General features: G+C 42.9%; 1 protein-coding gene across 6 annotated transcripts in view; it reads right to left on the bottom strand.

Annotated features, from left to right (window-relative positions):
* The window catches only part of LOC130042445 (solute carrier organic anion transporter family member 1B1-like), an 80,304-nt gene extending 62,775 nt beyond the window's left edge, over positions 1–17,529 (bottom strand). The window contains exons 1-3 of one of the 6 annotated variants that reach the window (XM_056134621.1): positions 17,372–17,527; positions 11,841–11,943; positions 2,639–2,790 (exon numbers count right to left, since the gene is read on the bottom strand). In XM_056134621.1, coding sequence (XP_055990596.1) covers positions 2,639–2,725 — 87 coding nt within the window. In that variant the 5' untranslated portion in view covers positions 2,726–2,790; positions 11,841–11,943; positions 17,372–17,527. Of the gene's footprint in view, positions 1–2,638; positions 2,791–11,840; positions 11,944–15,238; positions 15,258–17,371 lie in introns of those variants that run through there. The other 5 variants (XR_008795229.1, XM_056134624.1, XM_056134620.1 and 2 more) reach the window with 5 other exon arrangements.
* Between the last annotated feature and the right edge of the window lie 207 nt (positions 17,530–17,736).

The following is a 17,736-nucleotide window of genomic DNA, read 5'->3' as shown; positions in this document are numbered from 1 at the left end:
TGTACTGTAAGTTAATATTGCCTTTCTCCTCTCCTTATGTCTTTTGAATAGTTTAATACAATGTCCTTTTTGTATAGATACAGGAAGACAATTAATATTATGCTTTATAACTTGGGATTTAATTGGCCTTGAATATTATTCACTCCCGGGCATCTGCTTTCTCAACTCAAGCCTCAGTTGCCCTCACTTCCTAGCACTCCAAAAGTAGGGTACCGACGTGGGACTGGATGGAACCAGGGCAAGCCGGTAAATTATGTGCTACCCTGGCATTGTGATGGGCCAGCCCAAGGTGCCATGATTCTTAACTATAGGTTAAGAGTTTGATCATAGGCAAATGCTGTCATGGTCCAAAAGTAATGATGAGACTAGGACCCTGCTGCTAGGAAGAGGAAAGATATCTGGCCTGAGCACTGCAGTCTAAGATTGAGATGGCCCTAGGAGAGAAATTCTATAAGCGTAAAGTATTTCTTACTGTGTCCATACAAAGTGAATTATATTATGTATGCTTATATGTTGGTCAGACAAGGAGAGGAGAAACATATCCAGAGAAATCTGTTCTAGGGTGGGTTGATCTGCTAAATGGGAATCTGTCCTAGAAGCAGTTTTCCTGTGTGTCCTGACTAGCTTGGATGAGACTGAACTTTCTCCCCTTCAAACTGCCTTCAGTAAATGATTTCAGTATATTGAGGCAGTTTCCCTTATCTCACAGGAACCTAGCTTGTCTTAGGTATGCAGATCCCAGGTGCTAAGCCAGGCCTGATCTTGGGGATGTAGATGCCTGGCTCTAGGCAGACTGATCTTTGAGATGTAGGCTCCACGCTCTAGTAGACTGGTCTTTGATGTGCTAATCCAAGTGCTTGTAGTTTGTAAAAGGTGAGGCCAAGATTACTGGCCTGTGGAGGTAAAGAAGCAACGTATGTTTTGCCTCAATGTTCTTTCTGTAACTCCTTTTGATGACATCACTATATTGTGCCCTTTAGAGGTACCATGATCTATATAAGGGAGATTTCAGGGCTCTCTGGGGGTTGGGGGGGGGGACACGTGTGTCAGAGAACCTGGGAAGATGGGGCTGAGGACAGAAGCTGAGAGAACAAAGGATCACGTGCTTGAGAGATCCTGGGGCCTCCATGACATACATCCTTTCCATGTAATAAATTGCTACTAAGACCAACCAGCCTGGCCCTCGTTTCCTTCCTTCGCCTGACCATCGCCATTGACCTCCCTGGAGTGGGGAAACGGCCTGAGACTACCAAACGCAGGCGGAGGGAGAGATAGGCCGCTGCCCTCCCCTTGCCCGTCATTTTTTTGTGTGTGTTTACACAGTCGACCACCATCTGAAGTCTAGTTAAGGGTCAACTATCATCTTTTTTGCATATCAATGACAACTCCTTGGACACAGGAACAAAGATCCCCTTTTGGGTCAGGCTTCTTGAACAAAGAGCCAACTCAACTCTTTTAACACATCAACTAAGTCTATCTCACTAAGAAGCCCAGGTACATCCCCTAAGCAAAGGACAGCAACAAATTTCAATTAGTCACAAATGGGAAAGATCACATGACAACCACTATTTCTAATCAGGACAAATAAAAATTTTAGAAAAACCAAAACAAAATACTATTCAAAATAAACACAGACCTATGCTTTGAGGCTGTCCTTTATTAAATACACGTTCTTCTGTCTCTTTGGAACATGCTCATGGTAGATTCCTTATTGATCAATCTCTTAAAGTGAACAACTTGCCTATTTGATTAGCTCTTGGATTCTTTAAGTGAAGTCAAAGATCTTGGACTTTGGGGCAGAGAGGACAGGGTGGATCCTGACCTATTTTTCCTGTATGTCATTTTTTGTGATAGAAGGAAGAATTATTACTTCTACCAATTTGCATGTAGAAAATTAAATGGCTGCCATGTATTTGGATGAAGTCTTTTAAATAATACTGTAGATTTCTTTCCAGACTTAAAGGCCCTCCCGTTGATCATCAATTCGCTCGAGCGGGCCCAGTAATGTCTCCATCAGGAGACTTTGTTGTTACTGTGTCTGGCATATCGAATACGTCACGGAGAGCTTGACGGGCTCTGCCGTGCGGGCGAGATACTCTCAGTAGCTTGCTGGGCTCTCCGAGAGGGGCGGAGGAATCGAACTCGGGTCGGCCATGTTGGCTGTGTGCAAGGCAAACGCCATACCGTTGTGCTATTGCTCCAGCCCAGACTATATTATTTAAATGATTAGAATAGAAAATGCTTTTCTCTACAAACAAAAACTTTCAATAGCTCAGGAGTGAAAAATGATTTATAACACTAATCTTTGCTTTTCAAAGGTCAATTCTATTTTACAGGTTAAAAACTACACAGTGTCTTTTATTTTAATCACATTTTAAATATATTTTTCCACCAAAAATCAAAGAGAAGATTTTAAATGTTTGACATTATAAATGCTCAGTTCTCAGAAATAATGAAATACCCTCTTTTATAAATAGATCTAAATCAAGATATGGATCAGTCTGTTCAAAGTTTAATGTATGCTTCAGTTGAAAACTTTTAATTTCAGATAGGAATGCTCTTTCAAACAATGAGTTTGCATTTTGTTACCTAAAAATTCCCCCTTCATTTTAGTTTGGAAACATAAAACTAATTCCACCTTGAATCCATTGCAGCACTTAGATTTTCTTTCCTTTGAAGATTGGATCTCTGCTGACTTATCTAAATGTTGATTTTGGTCCATCATTGAGCTACAGAGAGAGTATATGTGTGTCTTCAATTATCCTCAGTGTTTGGATGAGGAATCTTCACCTATTGGGAGAAAAGGAATAATTTATTCTTGATAACAGACAGTTCATAAATCAGAATGTAAATAAGTTCATAAATAACCAGTAAGTTTGACATCAAGCAATGCCAACATTCAGCCCCTGCTACTTACTGAACAATGGGCTAGGTAAAGCTGATTTAAAGGAAGGGGAAACACACATAGGCCTAGCATTAGGGAGCTTAGAATTTAGCCCTGGAGGCTTCTGAGATTTACTGGCTGTGGCCCTTGGGATTTCTGAGGCTACAAAGTCCAAGTCCAAGCATTCTCAGCTTCCAGTGCACAGAACCGTCTGGGCAGTTGGCTGAGAATTGCAGGGCATGACCCCTGAGCACTGACTGCTTGAGAGGCCAAAATAAAAGTGTCTCTTCCCACCTATCTACAAGATTTAAGAAGGTAAACCTACCTAGGATGCTTCTTTATAGTATTACAAAGTGCTAAGAGATTATCTTGCCTGCACAAATCGCGTTGGCTGAACAGTGGAGATGCAGTAATAAAAGTGGACTGAGAAGATTTCAGAGGGGAGAGACCTAGAGGTTCAAAACACAGGTGGCATTGGAGATTGACGATGATGACGGTGATGATGATAATTTTATATATATATATATATATATAGTCACACCCGGCGATGCTCAGGGGTTACTCCTGGCTCATGCACTCAGAAATTACTCCTGGCAGTGCTCAGGGGACCATATGGGATGCTGGGAATTGAACCTGGGTTGGCCATGTTGGCTGCGTGCAAGGCAAACGCCCTACCCGCTGTGCTATCGCTCCAGCCCCGATAATTATATATATTTTTATTGCCATTTCTAAGAGAGCAGACCTTTCAGGAACACTGGCCATTTTGCATCTTGCCGCCGTCGCTGTCACACTTGTTTTGTTTTTTCATTCACTTTCAAGGAGAAAAACAAGCGTCTTCTCTTTGAAGTCTAAAGGTCCAAAACACAGAGATGGGAGACCCTTCCTCCGCCTCTTCACCCCAGCATTCAGTTTCTTGTGGTGAGATGCACTTGCAGCCCGGGTGTCTCTTTCCTCTTTGCTGCTCTGTTGCTCTTTTCTGCTGTGGTGCTGGATATTCCTCCCCTACTCCACGGTGGCACTTCTTGAGTTGGAGCTGGGGACCTTTCATCCACAACCTCAGCACAGAGGGGCTCGTGGGCATGCATGAGGGTAGCAGCTGGTCTTCAGACTCAGAAGGCAGCTTGGCAGGGTCCTCTCTTGCACCGTCTCCTCTCTTGGACGATTCTCTGAAACGCCTTTGGTGTGAAGGCACACGCGCGTTCCACTCTTGACTGCCATACTGACTCTTCCCTTCCCTCCATCCTCTCTGACAACTGAGCCGTGCACACCCCAGATTGGGGGTTGGGGGAAGGCCTGGGGAGCCTGCTGGGAGAAGGGACCTCAGTGCACTGCACTGGCCCTCACCTCCATCCCACTGTGCACCTCCTGAGGCTTCCCAGTCTTCCCTCGTGGCTCTGGGGTGCAGTCAGGTAGCTATGTCCTACCACAGGATGAGAGGGAGGTGAAGGTGGGTGTCTGGGCCATGCCAGTCGCAATGACAGGCGCCCACTGCATCTACTGAACCCTGGAAGGGAGTGAGAGGCTGTAGCAGATACAGTCATCATCCTGCCAGTGTCCCCAGAACCACTGACCATGGCTAATATAGGTGTCCTTCATCACTATGGATACTACGACCCGTGAGGAAACCATGACAACCAGCCAGTGGGACCCAAGCAAGGCGCTGTGCTCAGGGGGTGATGGAGATGGCAGGCAGAGATCTGCCTGGGAACCACCTGGCTCTGGGGCTCTGCTGTCCCCTCTGCCTCTTCTCCCTGGCAGGATAGAGTCGGGGGACAGTTTGCAGTGACGCTCTGAGGCTGGCGCTGCTGTCCTGCTCCTTCCCCCAGTCTCTGTAGTTGAAAGGCTCCAGGTTCTTCTTCCCGGCTATCCATCACCCATTGATTTACATCCTTCATGATTCTTCTGACCTGCCTCCACAGCCTCACTGGGCAGTGCTTGGGCTCCACTTCTGGGGGTGCTTGGGAGACCAGACCAGGGAGTGGGGATCAAACCAGAGCCAACCACATCAAGAGCCAACACCTTCACTCCGTATTGTCTCTCTGGCTAAGGTTTGCCTCATTTCACCATTGTTTTCATTACTGGTTCTCTGGGCCAGAATCTCCCCCTCTGTCACGAGGACATCATCCTTCGCAGGCAGGAAACGGGGAAAACTCCACCAGGGAGTTGCCCTCAAGAGCTGCTCACTCTTCACCTCTGTCAGGCAATCAGGATGGGAATCTGCACACTCCAGACCACTAGAGCTCTTTCTAGATCTTTCCCACACAAAGATGATGGGGAGCAGAGGGGGGTGGGGAAAGGCACAAGTCGCTCCTTCAGTGGCCTGGGCCTCACCGGTCCCCGGGTTGGCCCCCGTCCCTACTGGTTCGGCAAGGGTGGTGGCTTATGCCACTCTCGCTGGGTCTGACAACAGCGAGGTAAACTCGTTCACCCCGTGTGCTGACCAGCAAGGGGACTCTTCAGGGACCAGGAATGGGGAGAAGGCCCTCTGCACTCACCAAGAAGCTGGCCCCTATTGTCTGTACCCCGTTTTCCTGTGAACTTCAGACAATTCGACTGATCTTTTCTGGAATGGGACCGTCTGTGAACTTGCACCCAGATCTGTGCATCCATTCACCTGTTTGTATGCTTTCAGGAGAGGCCACCTGGGCACTTTATTGGCGGGCTACAGATTATTATTCCTTCATGTGTTGGATCACAACTAAGTTGGCAGCTTTCTAAATTCTTGCTTAAACCTATGGGAAAAATCTAGAGAGCCTGCAATCTCAATTTCTTACAGGAAAAATTAAATAGAGTTAAAGAGTAAAGAAATAACGTAGGCCTGCTGTGACTGGTCAATGTGATTTTTTCCTGAAGATCAAAGATCATATTTTAACAAAGATTATGGACTTTGTAGTAACATCCAAATATTCATCTAAGTTTCTAGCGGTCATGAGGAACTCTCTGGAGTTTCATAAGAAACAAACAAACAAAATACCGAGTGCAAAGTTTAAAAGAAAAAAGCATACTTCTCCTGGGAATATATCCCAGAGAGGCAAAAAAGTATAGTCGAAGTGACATCTGCAATTGTTTGTTCATTGCAGCACTCTTTACAATAGCCAGAATCTGGAAAACACCTGAGTGACCGAGAACAGATGACTGGTTAAAGAAACTTTCGTACATTTACACAATGGAGTACTATGTAGTTGTTAGAAAAGATAAAGTTATGAAATTTACATACAAGTGTTATTACATGGAAAGTATCATGTTAAGTGAAATGAGTCGGAAAGAGCGGGATAGACACAGAAAGATTGCATTCATCCGGGGAACATAAAGCAACAAAATGGGAGACTAACACCCAGGAATGGCTGAGATTAGTACCAGGATTTTTGCTCCATGACTTGGAGGCCAGCCACACGTGCTAGGGGAAAAGGAAGCTCAGATAGAGAAGAGAGCATCAAATAAAGGGTGTTATGAGGATCCTCCCAGGGTGGGAGAAGCATGCTGAAAGTAGACTATAGACCAAACATGATTATCACTCAATGCCCCTCTTGCAAAACACAGTACCCAAAAGGAGAGAGAGAACAAAAGGGAATGCCCTGCCACAGAGGCAGGGTGGGATGGGGATATGGGGGGTGGGAGGGATGCTGGGACACGTGGTGGTGGAGGATGAGCACTGGTGGAGGGATGGGTACTTGATCATTGTATAACTGAAACCCAAGCACAAAAATTTGTAAGTCTGTAACTGTATCTCATGGTGTTTCACTAATAAAAAAAAAATAAATAAAAAAGAAAAAAGCATACTTAAAGAAAAAAATTAAAAGGCTGATTAGGGTCTAGAAACTATGGAAAGAAGATGAAGAGATTTCTGCTGAAAATCTATGAGGCTTATATCTGGGCTAGAGCCAGCGTTGATGAGTAACTGGGCCATTTGTCTTAAGACAAATTTAAGAAACATTACAGAGAAACATCTTGGAGCAGAGGTTCCGAACTACTGAACTTAAACCAATGAAAGCGTTTGGATGTTCATAAATATTAGCAGTTCAAATATTTTCTTTCATGTCACCTCTGCTTTCATCCCACCCCTGGATGGAATTGTTAGAATATCTGGCCCAAGATGCTGAGATAATAGTGATGAATAAAAACAAGTTTGAAACCTAATTGTTAAATTGAAAATGTGAAGCTCTTTAGAGTCCTAAAACTGGATCAAAATATTATCCTATCGATGTTTGTTAATCAGAATCCAGTTTGTATTATTGAAACTGAGAAGAATAACTTGATTTTTCAAGACTTTTAACTTATATGAAGACCAATGGAGTTGTTTGTGCTGATCCTAAAAAAGTCTGCAGGTCAGGTAAATTGACTTGAAGGTAAAAGATCAAAGTGAATGATAAAAAGAACAGAAAAAAAAAACTCCAGGGAAAAATTTGGTCTCAATGGTTCTTGTAAGTCGTAGTTTTAGAACTACTTAAAAAGAAGAGTAGGAATGGTTGTTTGATTATTGTGTGATTGTAACCCAAACATGTAACTATCTCATGATGATTCAATAAAATTAAAAAAAAAAGAGTAAATAATGTATTATTTTGAGCAAGATGGTAATTCCAGGTGTGTAGGATAACATTGGTTTGTCCTTTCTGCCTTGCCACACGGAGCTTAGGTTTATTGCGTTACTCTCATCACAGTGCTCCCTTTCTTCTATGTTTATTTGTAACCTCTTTCTTTGTGCTTTGCTCCCCTAACCTGTGAATCACCTTTATCTCCTAATCGGACTGTTAACTTGAAAATATTGCCTTTCTCTTCTCCTGAAGTCCTTTGCATAGTTCATTCAGAGCAAAGAACTATACTTTTTGTATAGACACAGGAAGACAGGTAATGTCTTGGTGTTAATTGACTCCAAATAATATTCATTCCTGGGCATCTGTTCTCTTGACTTAAGCCTCAGTTGTCCTTACTTCCTAGCACCCCAAAAGCAGGGGTCAGATGAGAGACTGGATGGACCCAGGGCAGGCTGTGAGCTACCCTGGCATCAAAATGGGCCAGGTCAAAGCGCCATGATACTTAACTATAAGTTAAGAGCCTGGTCATGGGCAAATTCTGTTATAATCCATAAAGCAACAGCTGGATTAGGACCCTGCTAGGGTTAGGAAAGATTAATCTAGCCTGAACACTGTAGTCTGAGATCTTTAGTTATATATCCCCAGGAGAGCCACCCTACAAGCTGAATGTATCTCTTACTGTGTCCATACTAAATAAATAATATTTAGAAGTAGAATTAAAATGTTAATTAAGACATTAATTAAGATATTGGACTAAGGAAAGGAGAAAAAACCCTAAGTGGTAGTTTGCCCTTGAGCCTGATCAGAGATCAGGAAGGACTTTGATACATTGATGTGGTCCCGGACCTGGGTGTGCGGTTGGTACCACCAAAGTTGAAAGTTGGTGAGAGACTAGAGAGAGACCAGGCTTTGAGAGAAAGCTCAGAGAGACTAGCATGGGGGACAGGAGAAGACAGGAATGAGGGGCAGTGTGAGGCTAGAATGGGGAGTTCAGTGAGATTGGAACAGTTACATGGGGAGAATGGAATAAACGGCAACTGATCAACCAGCCTGGCCGCCTCGTTTCCTCCTTTGTCTGCCTATGGCATTGGCCATCGAGAGAGAGAGAGAGTGAGTGAGTGAGAGAGAGAGAGAGAGAGAGAGAGAGAGAGAGAGAGAGAGAGAGAATGCCATGGCGTTTCCCTAGCCACCTGGTGATTACACACAGGTGGGCTGAGTTAAGATTTCACCCTGATAAAGTTAAAGCCATCTGTCTTAATAAAGGTCTAAAGAAGTATGTCGTGGAACTAGAGTTCTGCTAAGATGGCCCAGGGACAGAAAGGACAGGATATGTGTCAGATTAAAACGAGAATGGCCCCAAGGAAAAATTTCAGGTCAGGAATGCCAGGAGAACGTGCCCAGGAGATGCAGGAGAAACTCTTCAATCCCAGCCCAATCTCTCTGTTTTGCATCTTGTGTGCCTTACACCCAACACAGAGTGCTCCCCACTTCCCCCATCTCCTGAGCTCAGAAAACAGAAAAGGTTTATCCCCTTTCCTGGGAAGCCGCACGCCCCAGCGTCCCTAAGAAACTCCAAATGTTGAATTTGGCCCTCTTGTCTGATTAGGGTCTTCTGCTTTCAATCTTGAGGGCTGGGGGACAAGAACCTGGTTCGCTAGAATAATACACCCTGAAATTCCTTGGTGGAAAGAGGTTTCTCATCAAACCTAGTGTGACCTGCCGGACGTACCTCACTGGCCCCAGGAAAGCATGCATGCAGGGCTGCAACTGGATGGGGACCTTTCTGGGTGGAGCTGGATTCTGTGGCCAGGGAGGTAAAGGCATTGCTTCTTCCTCTGGCTCTCAAGACAGCGGGACACGGGAAACTGGGCAAAATGGGGCCTTTGAGAAACTCAAGGCCAGTTTGTCCTATAGGTAACTGAGAGAGGAGGGTTGGTTCTAGGAGTGTCACCCCAAATTGGTACATAGACCAGTTGTGTATGTCTTAAAGAAGCTAGATCCAGTGGTCTCTGACGGCCAGGCTGTTTGAGACAGAGAGCTTTCTTTTCTTTGGTAACACCTGGTGATGCACAGGGGTTGCTCCTGGCTCTGCACTCAGGAATTACTCCTGGTGGCAGCTCAGGGTACCATATGGGATGCTGGGAATCGAACCCGTGTTGGCCGCGTGCAAGGCAAATGCCCTACCCGCTGTGCTATCACTCCAGCCCCAGAAAGCTTTCAAATAACTCTGGGTTCAACTCTGCAAAGCTCATACTCCTTTCCAGGAAACTTCTGTGCTTGAAAGGAGGGTTTTTTGGGGGCTCAGGGCCTTTGATTTTATTCATTAAATAATTTTTGTTGGCTAGAGCGATAGCACAGCTGTAGGGCGTTTGCCTTGCACGCAGCCAACATGGCCAACCCGAGTTCGATTCCTCCGCCCCTCTCGGAGAGCCCGGCAAGCTACCGAGAGTATCTCGCCCGCTCGGCAGAGCCTGGCAAGCTCCCCGTGACATATTCCATATGCCAAACACAGTAACAACAAAGTCTCCAATGGAGACGTTACTGGGCCCGCTCGAGCAAATCGATGATCAACGGGAGGGCCTTTTAATTTTTGTTGGAATCACTGTGAGATACATAGTTACAAAGTTGTTCAGGACCAGGTTTCAGACATACAAGGCCTCAACACCCATCTCTCCACCATAAACAATTTCCACCACCAATGTCACCAGTTTCCCTCCTGCCTTCCTCAAACCCCAGCCTCTATGGTAGGTAATTTTCTTCTCTCTCTCTCTCTCTCTCTCTCTCTCTCTCTCTCTCTCTCTCTCTTTCCTTTTGGGCATTATGGTTTTTGCAATACAGGTAGTAAAAGTTTATCATGTATATCCGTTTATCACTTCTCAGCACTCTGTTCTTTTTTTTTTTATTAGTGAAACACCATGAGGTACAGTTATAGACTTACAAATTTTTGTGCTTGGGTTTCAGTTATACAATGATCAAGTACCCATCCCTCCACCAGCGCCCATCCTTCACCACCACGGGTCCCAGCATCCCTCCTACCTCCCATCCCCCCATCCCACCCTGCCTCTGTGGCAGGGCATTCCCTTTTGTTCTCTCTCTCTCCTTTTGGGTCCTGTGGTTTGCAAGAGAGGCGTTGAGTGGCAATCATGTTTGGTCTATAGTCTACTTTCAGCATCAGCCCTCTGTTCTTATCCAGAGTGATCATTTCCAACTACCATGGCTGTAGTGGTTTCTTCTCTGTTACTGTCTTTTAGAACATCAGGCCATACTGATAAAAAACACAAGAACAGCCCATTTCTCACTGCTCACCCCCCTGACGAGGCCTGCACCCTTGGGACTGCTGGCTCTCTGTTTGTTCATGGATCTGATACCGGCTGAAGTGCAGAAAGTTTCTTTTACGTTAGTGGTCACTGGAAATGGAGAATTGAGATTAAAATGTGGGAGATGACTATAATCAGCTTGGAAAGACTAAATTGTTCATCCTAGTAAATTAAAACATGTCGTAATTAAAAGGATTTTTTTCTTATCTGTTTTGCTTTTGTGTTTAGATGGTCAGTGAGTATTGTTTTATGGTAATTTGTGTGAGACAAGAATTGCCCCCAAATCAAAATTATGAAAGAAAACTAAGAGAGAAAAACCAAATCAACTCAGTTGATTGGTAGAAAGGGGAAGTAAATATGGGAGGTCTTAGAAAAAAATTTTGAAAATAGACTATAATTATTAAGATATCTTCCATACATATATATATATATATATATCAGGCCCATCTGAATCATGGGAAGCATTGTCATATAAAAAATGTTTAAACTTCTTAACGTGTGTATGGATGATAACGTGGGTATCCCAAATTTAGGTTAGAATCCTAAACATTCATATATGTTCTGGATAGTTTTGGTTATTTCAGGAAATTATTCGATGCACTTTAATAGGTATACTTACTTGTCAATTGTTTTATCTGGATATCTTTCATTGTAAATGTTCTCAAGCCTTTACCCCTTTATAAAACTGGCATAGTTCCTATTTCAGGTAACCTTGTGGGAAAAGTTTTTGAGAGCATTTTAGAACAAGGATTTTCCTTGTCTTTTCCTAAAAACACGTGCTTGGGTTCTACCATTTTCATCGGCTTTTTGCTTTCAATCTTCATATTCCAACATCTGCATATTCAACTAATTCCACAGAATAAATATTTAGGTTGCATCTCATTATTTCCTATTATAAACTCTCAAGTTTTGGAGTGGCCTTCCAAGCGTTGCTCAGAGGGCCCAGAGACCACTGCCGGGTGATTGTGGCCACCTAGACCATAGCTAGTATGAGGGTCTGAGGATGCAGTAATGCTCTGGACAAGGACCACGAATCATCCTCCTGGTGCTTGAGGATCTCAGGGCCTAGTGTGGCAGTTTCAGGACCTTTGTGGTACTGGAGATTACCTGATTACACAGTGGATACTGGGGATGTCTCCAAGGCTGTACCTGCCAGTGCCCAAAGATCTCCAGGGCTCTATCCAGTTGACACTCAGGGGACCATGGGATTCTGGAAATTAAACATGCAAGAAATTCACCTAATCTCTATACCATCTTCTCCCTGGCTCCCGGAAATTTTTCTTTTCTTCTCTCCCTACCCCTTCCTTCTCTCTCTCTCTCTCTCTCTCTCTCTCTCTCTCTTTCTGTCTCTCTGTTTCTGTCTCTGTCTCTATTTGTCTCTTTCTCTCTCTTTCTCTGGTATAGGAGATTGAACTCAGGATCTCAAATATGTGGCTACCACTGAGTCACGTCTCTGACTCTTGAAAAATGTTCTTTTTTTTTCTTTTTTCTCCTTGGGTCACACCTGGCGATGCACAGGGGTTCCTCCTGGCTCTGCACTCAGGAATTACTCCTGGTGGTGCTCAGGGGACCATATGGGTCAGCTGCATGCAAGGCAAACACCCTACTTACAGTGCTATCACTCCAGCCCCAGTCTTGAAAAGTGTTCTTAATGTCATTTTTATTTATGAGTGATTACATTTGTAACATAAATTTCTATAGATGGAATTCTGAGGTCAAAGAGGAAGAGGATCTAGAATTTTGAGAGTTTTGACTTAATTTATCTAATATTTTATTGAATGCTTCACCTATTGATTTAATATTGGGCCTCTTAAACTGTGCTCAGGGGATTGAAGGGCTGCTCCAAGTGACACTTGGCCAGTCAGGCTGGTGGGTTCAATGGTAGGACCAAGGATGAAGTGTGGAGTTTCCCAGTGCCATCTCTGATAATGCTTGGGAGGCCATCTGGTGTTGTTGTTTTGCCTGCTTCCTAACTTCTATTTAATTTAAATTGGGTGGGTGCAATTTGGGCTATACCCAATGTGCTCAGGATTTTTTCCAGGAAGTGCTTGGTGGATTATGCAATGCTGGGGATCAAAATGGGTCTCTTACATACAAAATATGTACTCGGCCCATTGATCTCTTTCTTCAGCCTCTAACTCCCTATTTAATTTAATTTATTTAATTGGCTTATTGAAGTAAGATGGTTTTTATTGAATGAAAGTTACTTATAAAGACATGAAGGATGAGAAAGAGCCAGGAATACATACTCAAGGGAGAACATGGACTTCTCTGAATGGAAAAAGGCAAAAGGCAAGAGATACATTTTGGAGGGAGAATAAAAGCACGAAGAGCAAGCATGCGCCCGATTTCACAGACAAATGAAACAGCTTCTGGGGCATGAGTGAGAGCATAGCGGGGAGGGCGTTTGCCTTGCATGTGGCCAACCCAGGTTCTCTCTCTGGAATCCCATATGGTCCCCCAAGCACAGTCAGGAGAAATTCCTGAGCCAGAGGTGACTCCTGAGTATTGCTGCTCCGGTGTGCCCCCAAAGCAAAAAATAAACAAATAAAACAATTTCTTAGGTTTGTTCACTTATATGGAATAATAAATTTTTATCTGAGGTTTGGAAAATGTTTTCCTATTCTTTCACAGGCAAATTACTCATGGTTATGTCTCTAAAATGTGTTAGCATAAGCATAGAGGTGTGATTATTAATAGGGTATGAATCATTCAATGTAGGTAGCACTGTAGCACTGTCTTCCCATTGTTGATTGATTTGCTCGAGTGGGCACCATTAACGTCTCCATTGTGAGGCTTTTTGCTGTTTTTGGCATATCAAATACACCACGGGGAGCTTGTTAAATAAGTATAGTTTACACTCATTTTTAGAATTTATACTGTAGAAGGATCCTTTAAATCCTGAATTAGCAACAATTGAATCTTACTCAGGACCAACATACAACAGTTAACGTGTTCCCCAGTTGAAATATACCCTAGTGATATTCTTGATAACTTTTCAGTATCAGTATTGCAAGCCACAATGCCCAAGGGGGGGAGAGAAAAGAGAGAGAGAGAGAGAGAGAGAGAGAGAGAGAGAGAGAGAGAGAGAGAGAGAGAAGAAAGAAAAGAGCCTGCCATAGAGGCAGGCAGGGGGTGTTGTGGGGGTGATGGGAGGGAACCTGGGGACACGGTGCTGGGAAATGTACACTGGTGCAGGGATGGGTGTTGGATTTCTGTATGGCTGAAATCTAATCATGAACAGCGTTGTAAGGGTCTACCTCACAATGATTCAATAAAAAAGTTAAAAGAAATAAAATGGATTAAAGACCTTTAAAAATAAAATAAATAAAATATATGGCATAAATTTAACTTTAAAACGGCATTAGAAATGTTTGGATACAAAAATTATAATTCCTGGATTCCATGTGTATGTATAGAAGAGAAGAAGATGTAAGAAAATTAACAATTTGGGATTGGGTTGAGTAATTTTAAGTCTAGAATATTTATTTTGAGGTAAGGTGTCATATTACTAGAAGGTGTGATGTAAGCAAGTGTTAGATCCTAATGCATGTTATGGAATTTGTACATTTTAATATCTGCAACAGTGAAATATTGTTAAGAGTTATCAATTGGGATTCTCTCTTTGAATAGTTTGTCAATATCAAACTTTGTCAAATAAACCCAGCTCCCTTTAAACTTAAAAACAAAAAAAAACACAGTTTGGATTTATGCATACTTCTGTTCAGTGACATGTTTATTTGCCTTATATTGCTGGCCTATGAATACTGAGCTCGTGGCCAACACTTCTACAGAGTTTCTTCCTAAAATAAACTTATATAACTCAATTATCGTTCCTGACCAGGTACATCGTAGCTACAACACCCCCAGCAGCGCTGGACGGACCTGAGAGCTATGGCTGGGAGCCACTGAATGGCAGAACCCCTATCAAAAACATATCAACAGAAAAACACCAGGTACATCAAAAACACATCAAAGAGGGAAAGGTCACTTTCACAACAGGGAGCTGAAGCAAGACAGTCCAGCCAGACTTGGATCAAGTTCAGCATGGAACACAGAGCCAACCTCTCTGACTGGGATCTGAAGTAAAGTAAAGTAAAGGCCCTCCCGTTGTTCGTCGATTTGCTTAAGCGGGCCCAGTAACGTCTCCATTGGGGATTTTGTTGTTACTGTGTTTGGCATATTGAATACATCACGGGGAGCTTGCCAGGCTCTGCCGTGCGGGCCAGATACTCTGGGTAGCTTGCCGGGCTCTCCGAGTGGGGCGGAGGAATCGAACTCGGGTCAGTGGAGTGCAAGGCAAATGCCCCACCTGCTGTGCTATTGCTCCAGCTCATAATGTTTCATATGTAAATATAATGAGATCTAACTCCAGGGCTCTTACCTTCCATGGCTCTAGGAGAGTAAATAAATTAAACATTTGCAAGAAAGTGAAGATCTCATCTATGTATACCTAAGTGAACCACTTATTCCACTTTTTGGATGAACTTCAAAACAACCTATACCTGTTCAGTTATTGATAGGAGTGAGAAGGAAACCAGTAGTTAGGTGATGTCAAATTCATTCTTGATAATGCCATGTCATTTTCCCCAAAAAATACCTCCTTCTGTATCTTCACCAGCTCTGAAACAATAGGCAATCTACTTAATACTTAATGCTATACTTAATAATGTCTATGAATGAATTTCAAGATGAATGAGTTGTCATTCTAGCTTTGGTTATTCATAACTACTGAACAAAATATTCTTTTCTTAAAAAAATATTTTGCATCACACTTGGCAATGCTCAGTGCTTATTCCTGGGTCTGCTCTCAGGGATCACTCCTGTCGGGGCTTTGGGAACAATATGAGATGCTAAGGATCAAACCAGGTTAGCCACAAGCACATTCTTCGTCTTACCTTCTCACCACATCTAACCTTGTTTCTGGGAACTGGTTAAATTCTAACTATACTGTTTCCCAAATTTCTAGCCTCGCTAATAAAAAATACTCATTCTTACAGCCTGTCAAAGGTCTCCTACACCATACAAAAGAGATTTTATACTTTCTCTTTAGAAATATGCACAAATGATGCCCAGACCTTGAATTTTAGTCTTATTTCCACCAGCTATTTGAAATCTCTGTCCATAGAAGAAGTCCCTGCCCTATAAGTTTCTTCTCAATCTGTAATGGTCTCACTTTTCAATTGTATTTCTACCACAACTCGCTTATTGTTTTTATATTCCTTCCTTCACTTCCAACTGAAACCATTTTTTCCCACCCAGAAGCCCCACTGGGTAATAAACCATATAGCAATCCTTACATTGCCCAATGGCCATTTTCCCCTTTGATTTGGAGAAAAGCTCTATGGTAAGCAGAAACTCCAAAAGCTACTTATCAAAGCCACCCAATTCCCACCCAACACCTGCTTTAGGTCTCCCTTGAAAACATTTGCCTTATTTTTCCCTGGGTTGTGCTTTTTTCTTAGAATTCCTAACAGAATGCCTTTGAATGCATTAGGGAATAGTTTGCTAAGAGGACAGACCCATAGACATCGAGGTGTTTCATGACGGCTCTGCTCTTTCTGCCCAGTTTGGTTCGGGTGGCACAGCAGGCAGAACCCCACTAGCCTTTGCATCTCTGTCTAGTTTCTGCTGTTTCTGAGAAACTGCAAGAAAGGACCACAAGACTTGGGGCTCAGATTCTCTCATATGGTAGAAAACAGGGGAAATTGCATTTACTAACTCTCTAGAGCTTCCAGTGGGGTGGTCATTCCCATCTCCACCTTCCACTGACAATAACAAGTCTCCAACTCGGGCAGTCATTGAATTGAAGAAAGGAAGAAAGGAACTTGTCCTTGAGAGCTTGTTTTGTGCCAGAGGCAGGGCTGAGCAGATTCTTTTATCATCCAATCAGAGGTAAAATTACATGAAAAACAAGAGCCATAGAGCTAGTGTCCTGGATTGGGCACTTGCCTTGCACACGGCTCTCCTGGGTTCAATTCCCTGCAACCAAAGCATTTCCAGAGTCCATCAGAAGTGATCCCTGAGTGCAGAGCCAGGAATAACCCAGAAATATACCCATGCCTTCCCCCAAAACCAAAATTCATCAAAAAGTACTTAGAAAACTTGATTTTTCCTTAACCCCAGTCAAACTATGACCTGCCACTCTTTCAGTGACACTGATCCTGTACTTTACTTAAGCCTAAAGGCTGAGAAGCAATGGGTGAGTGACTTTGAGACACATTCCACTTCTTGATGTTGACCAGCTAACTCTGTACCCCCACATTATCCAGAGACAAAACTAGAGCAACAGAATAGCACGGCAATTTTATCGAGCAGATGAAAACAGTTGCTTTGTAGCAGCATTTCAGAAAACCAGATGTTTTATTATCTATACATTTATTTATCTAGAAAGAAACAGGATTTCAAAATTTCAAATGACAGAGGTCTGGTTTTCTGCATTTTATCTTTAGGAGTATGTAATCAGAGGCTCATCTATTTCCAGAAGGGCTATTTAACAAGTTTTTAAGAGATCTACATGTGTAGACAACAGACAACATAAAATATAGAAGAGTCACATATTCATAAAAACATTTTTTTCCTTTAAATTGAGGGAGTTTCTCATATAGAAGAAACACTGAAACACCAAAGATTCTTACCTGGACTTAGGCTCCTACTGCAACAGGAACAAGTCCATTTCGTTATCTGTTGTTAAAAGTGTCTCTTTAAACAGAAGCTTTTTTTTTTTTCAGTTCAATGATGATTAACCATCTAATAGGGTCATTGTCCTAGATAAATAGAAGAAAATTAACAGGGTGATCTAGTATTCTGTTCCTGACTTCAGTATTTTACTTATAGTTTAAAATTTAAGCCTTTCCTCCCAACCTGAGAACTTATATTTGCTCATAAGGTGGTTGTAAGGTGTGTGTGTGTGTGTGTGTGTGTGTGTGTGTGTGTGTGTGTGTGTGTGTCCGTCCCTGTGTGTTTGGTTTCTTTTTTTTTACAAGACTTTTTGTCCTTAAAA

The sequence above is a fragment of the Sorex fumeus genome, unplaced genomic scaffold, assembly GCF_029834395.1.
Source record: "Sorex fumeus unplaced genomic scaffold, SorFum_2.1 ptg000100l, whole genome shotgun sequence".
In the NCBI taxonomy this organism is placed as follows: domain Eukaryota; kingdom Metazoa; phylum Chordata; class Mammalia; order Eulipotyphla; family Soricidae; genus Sorex; species Sorex fumeus.
The sequence above is the reverse complement of the archived record's forward strand: the minus strand, read 5'-3'. Positions and strand labels throughout refer to the sequence as shown.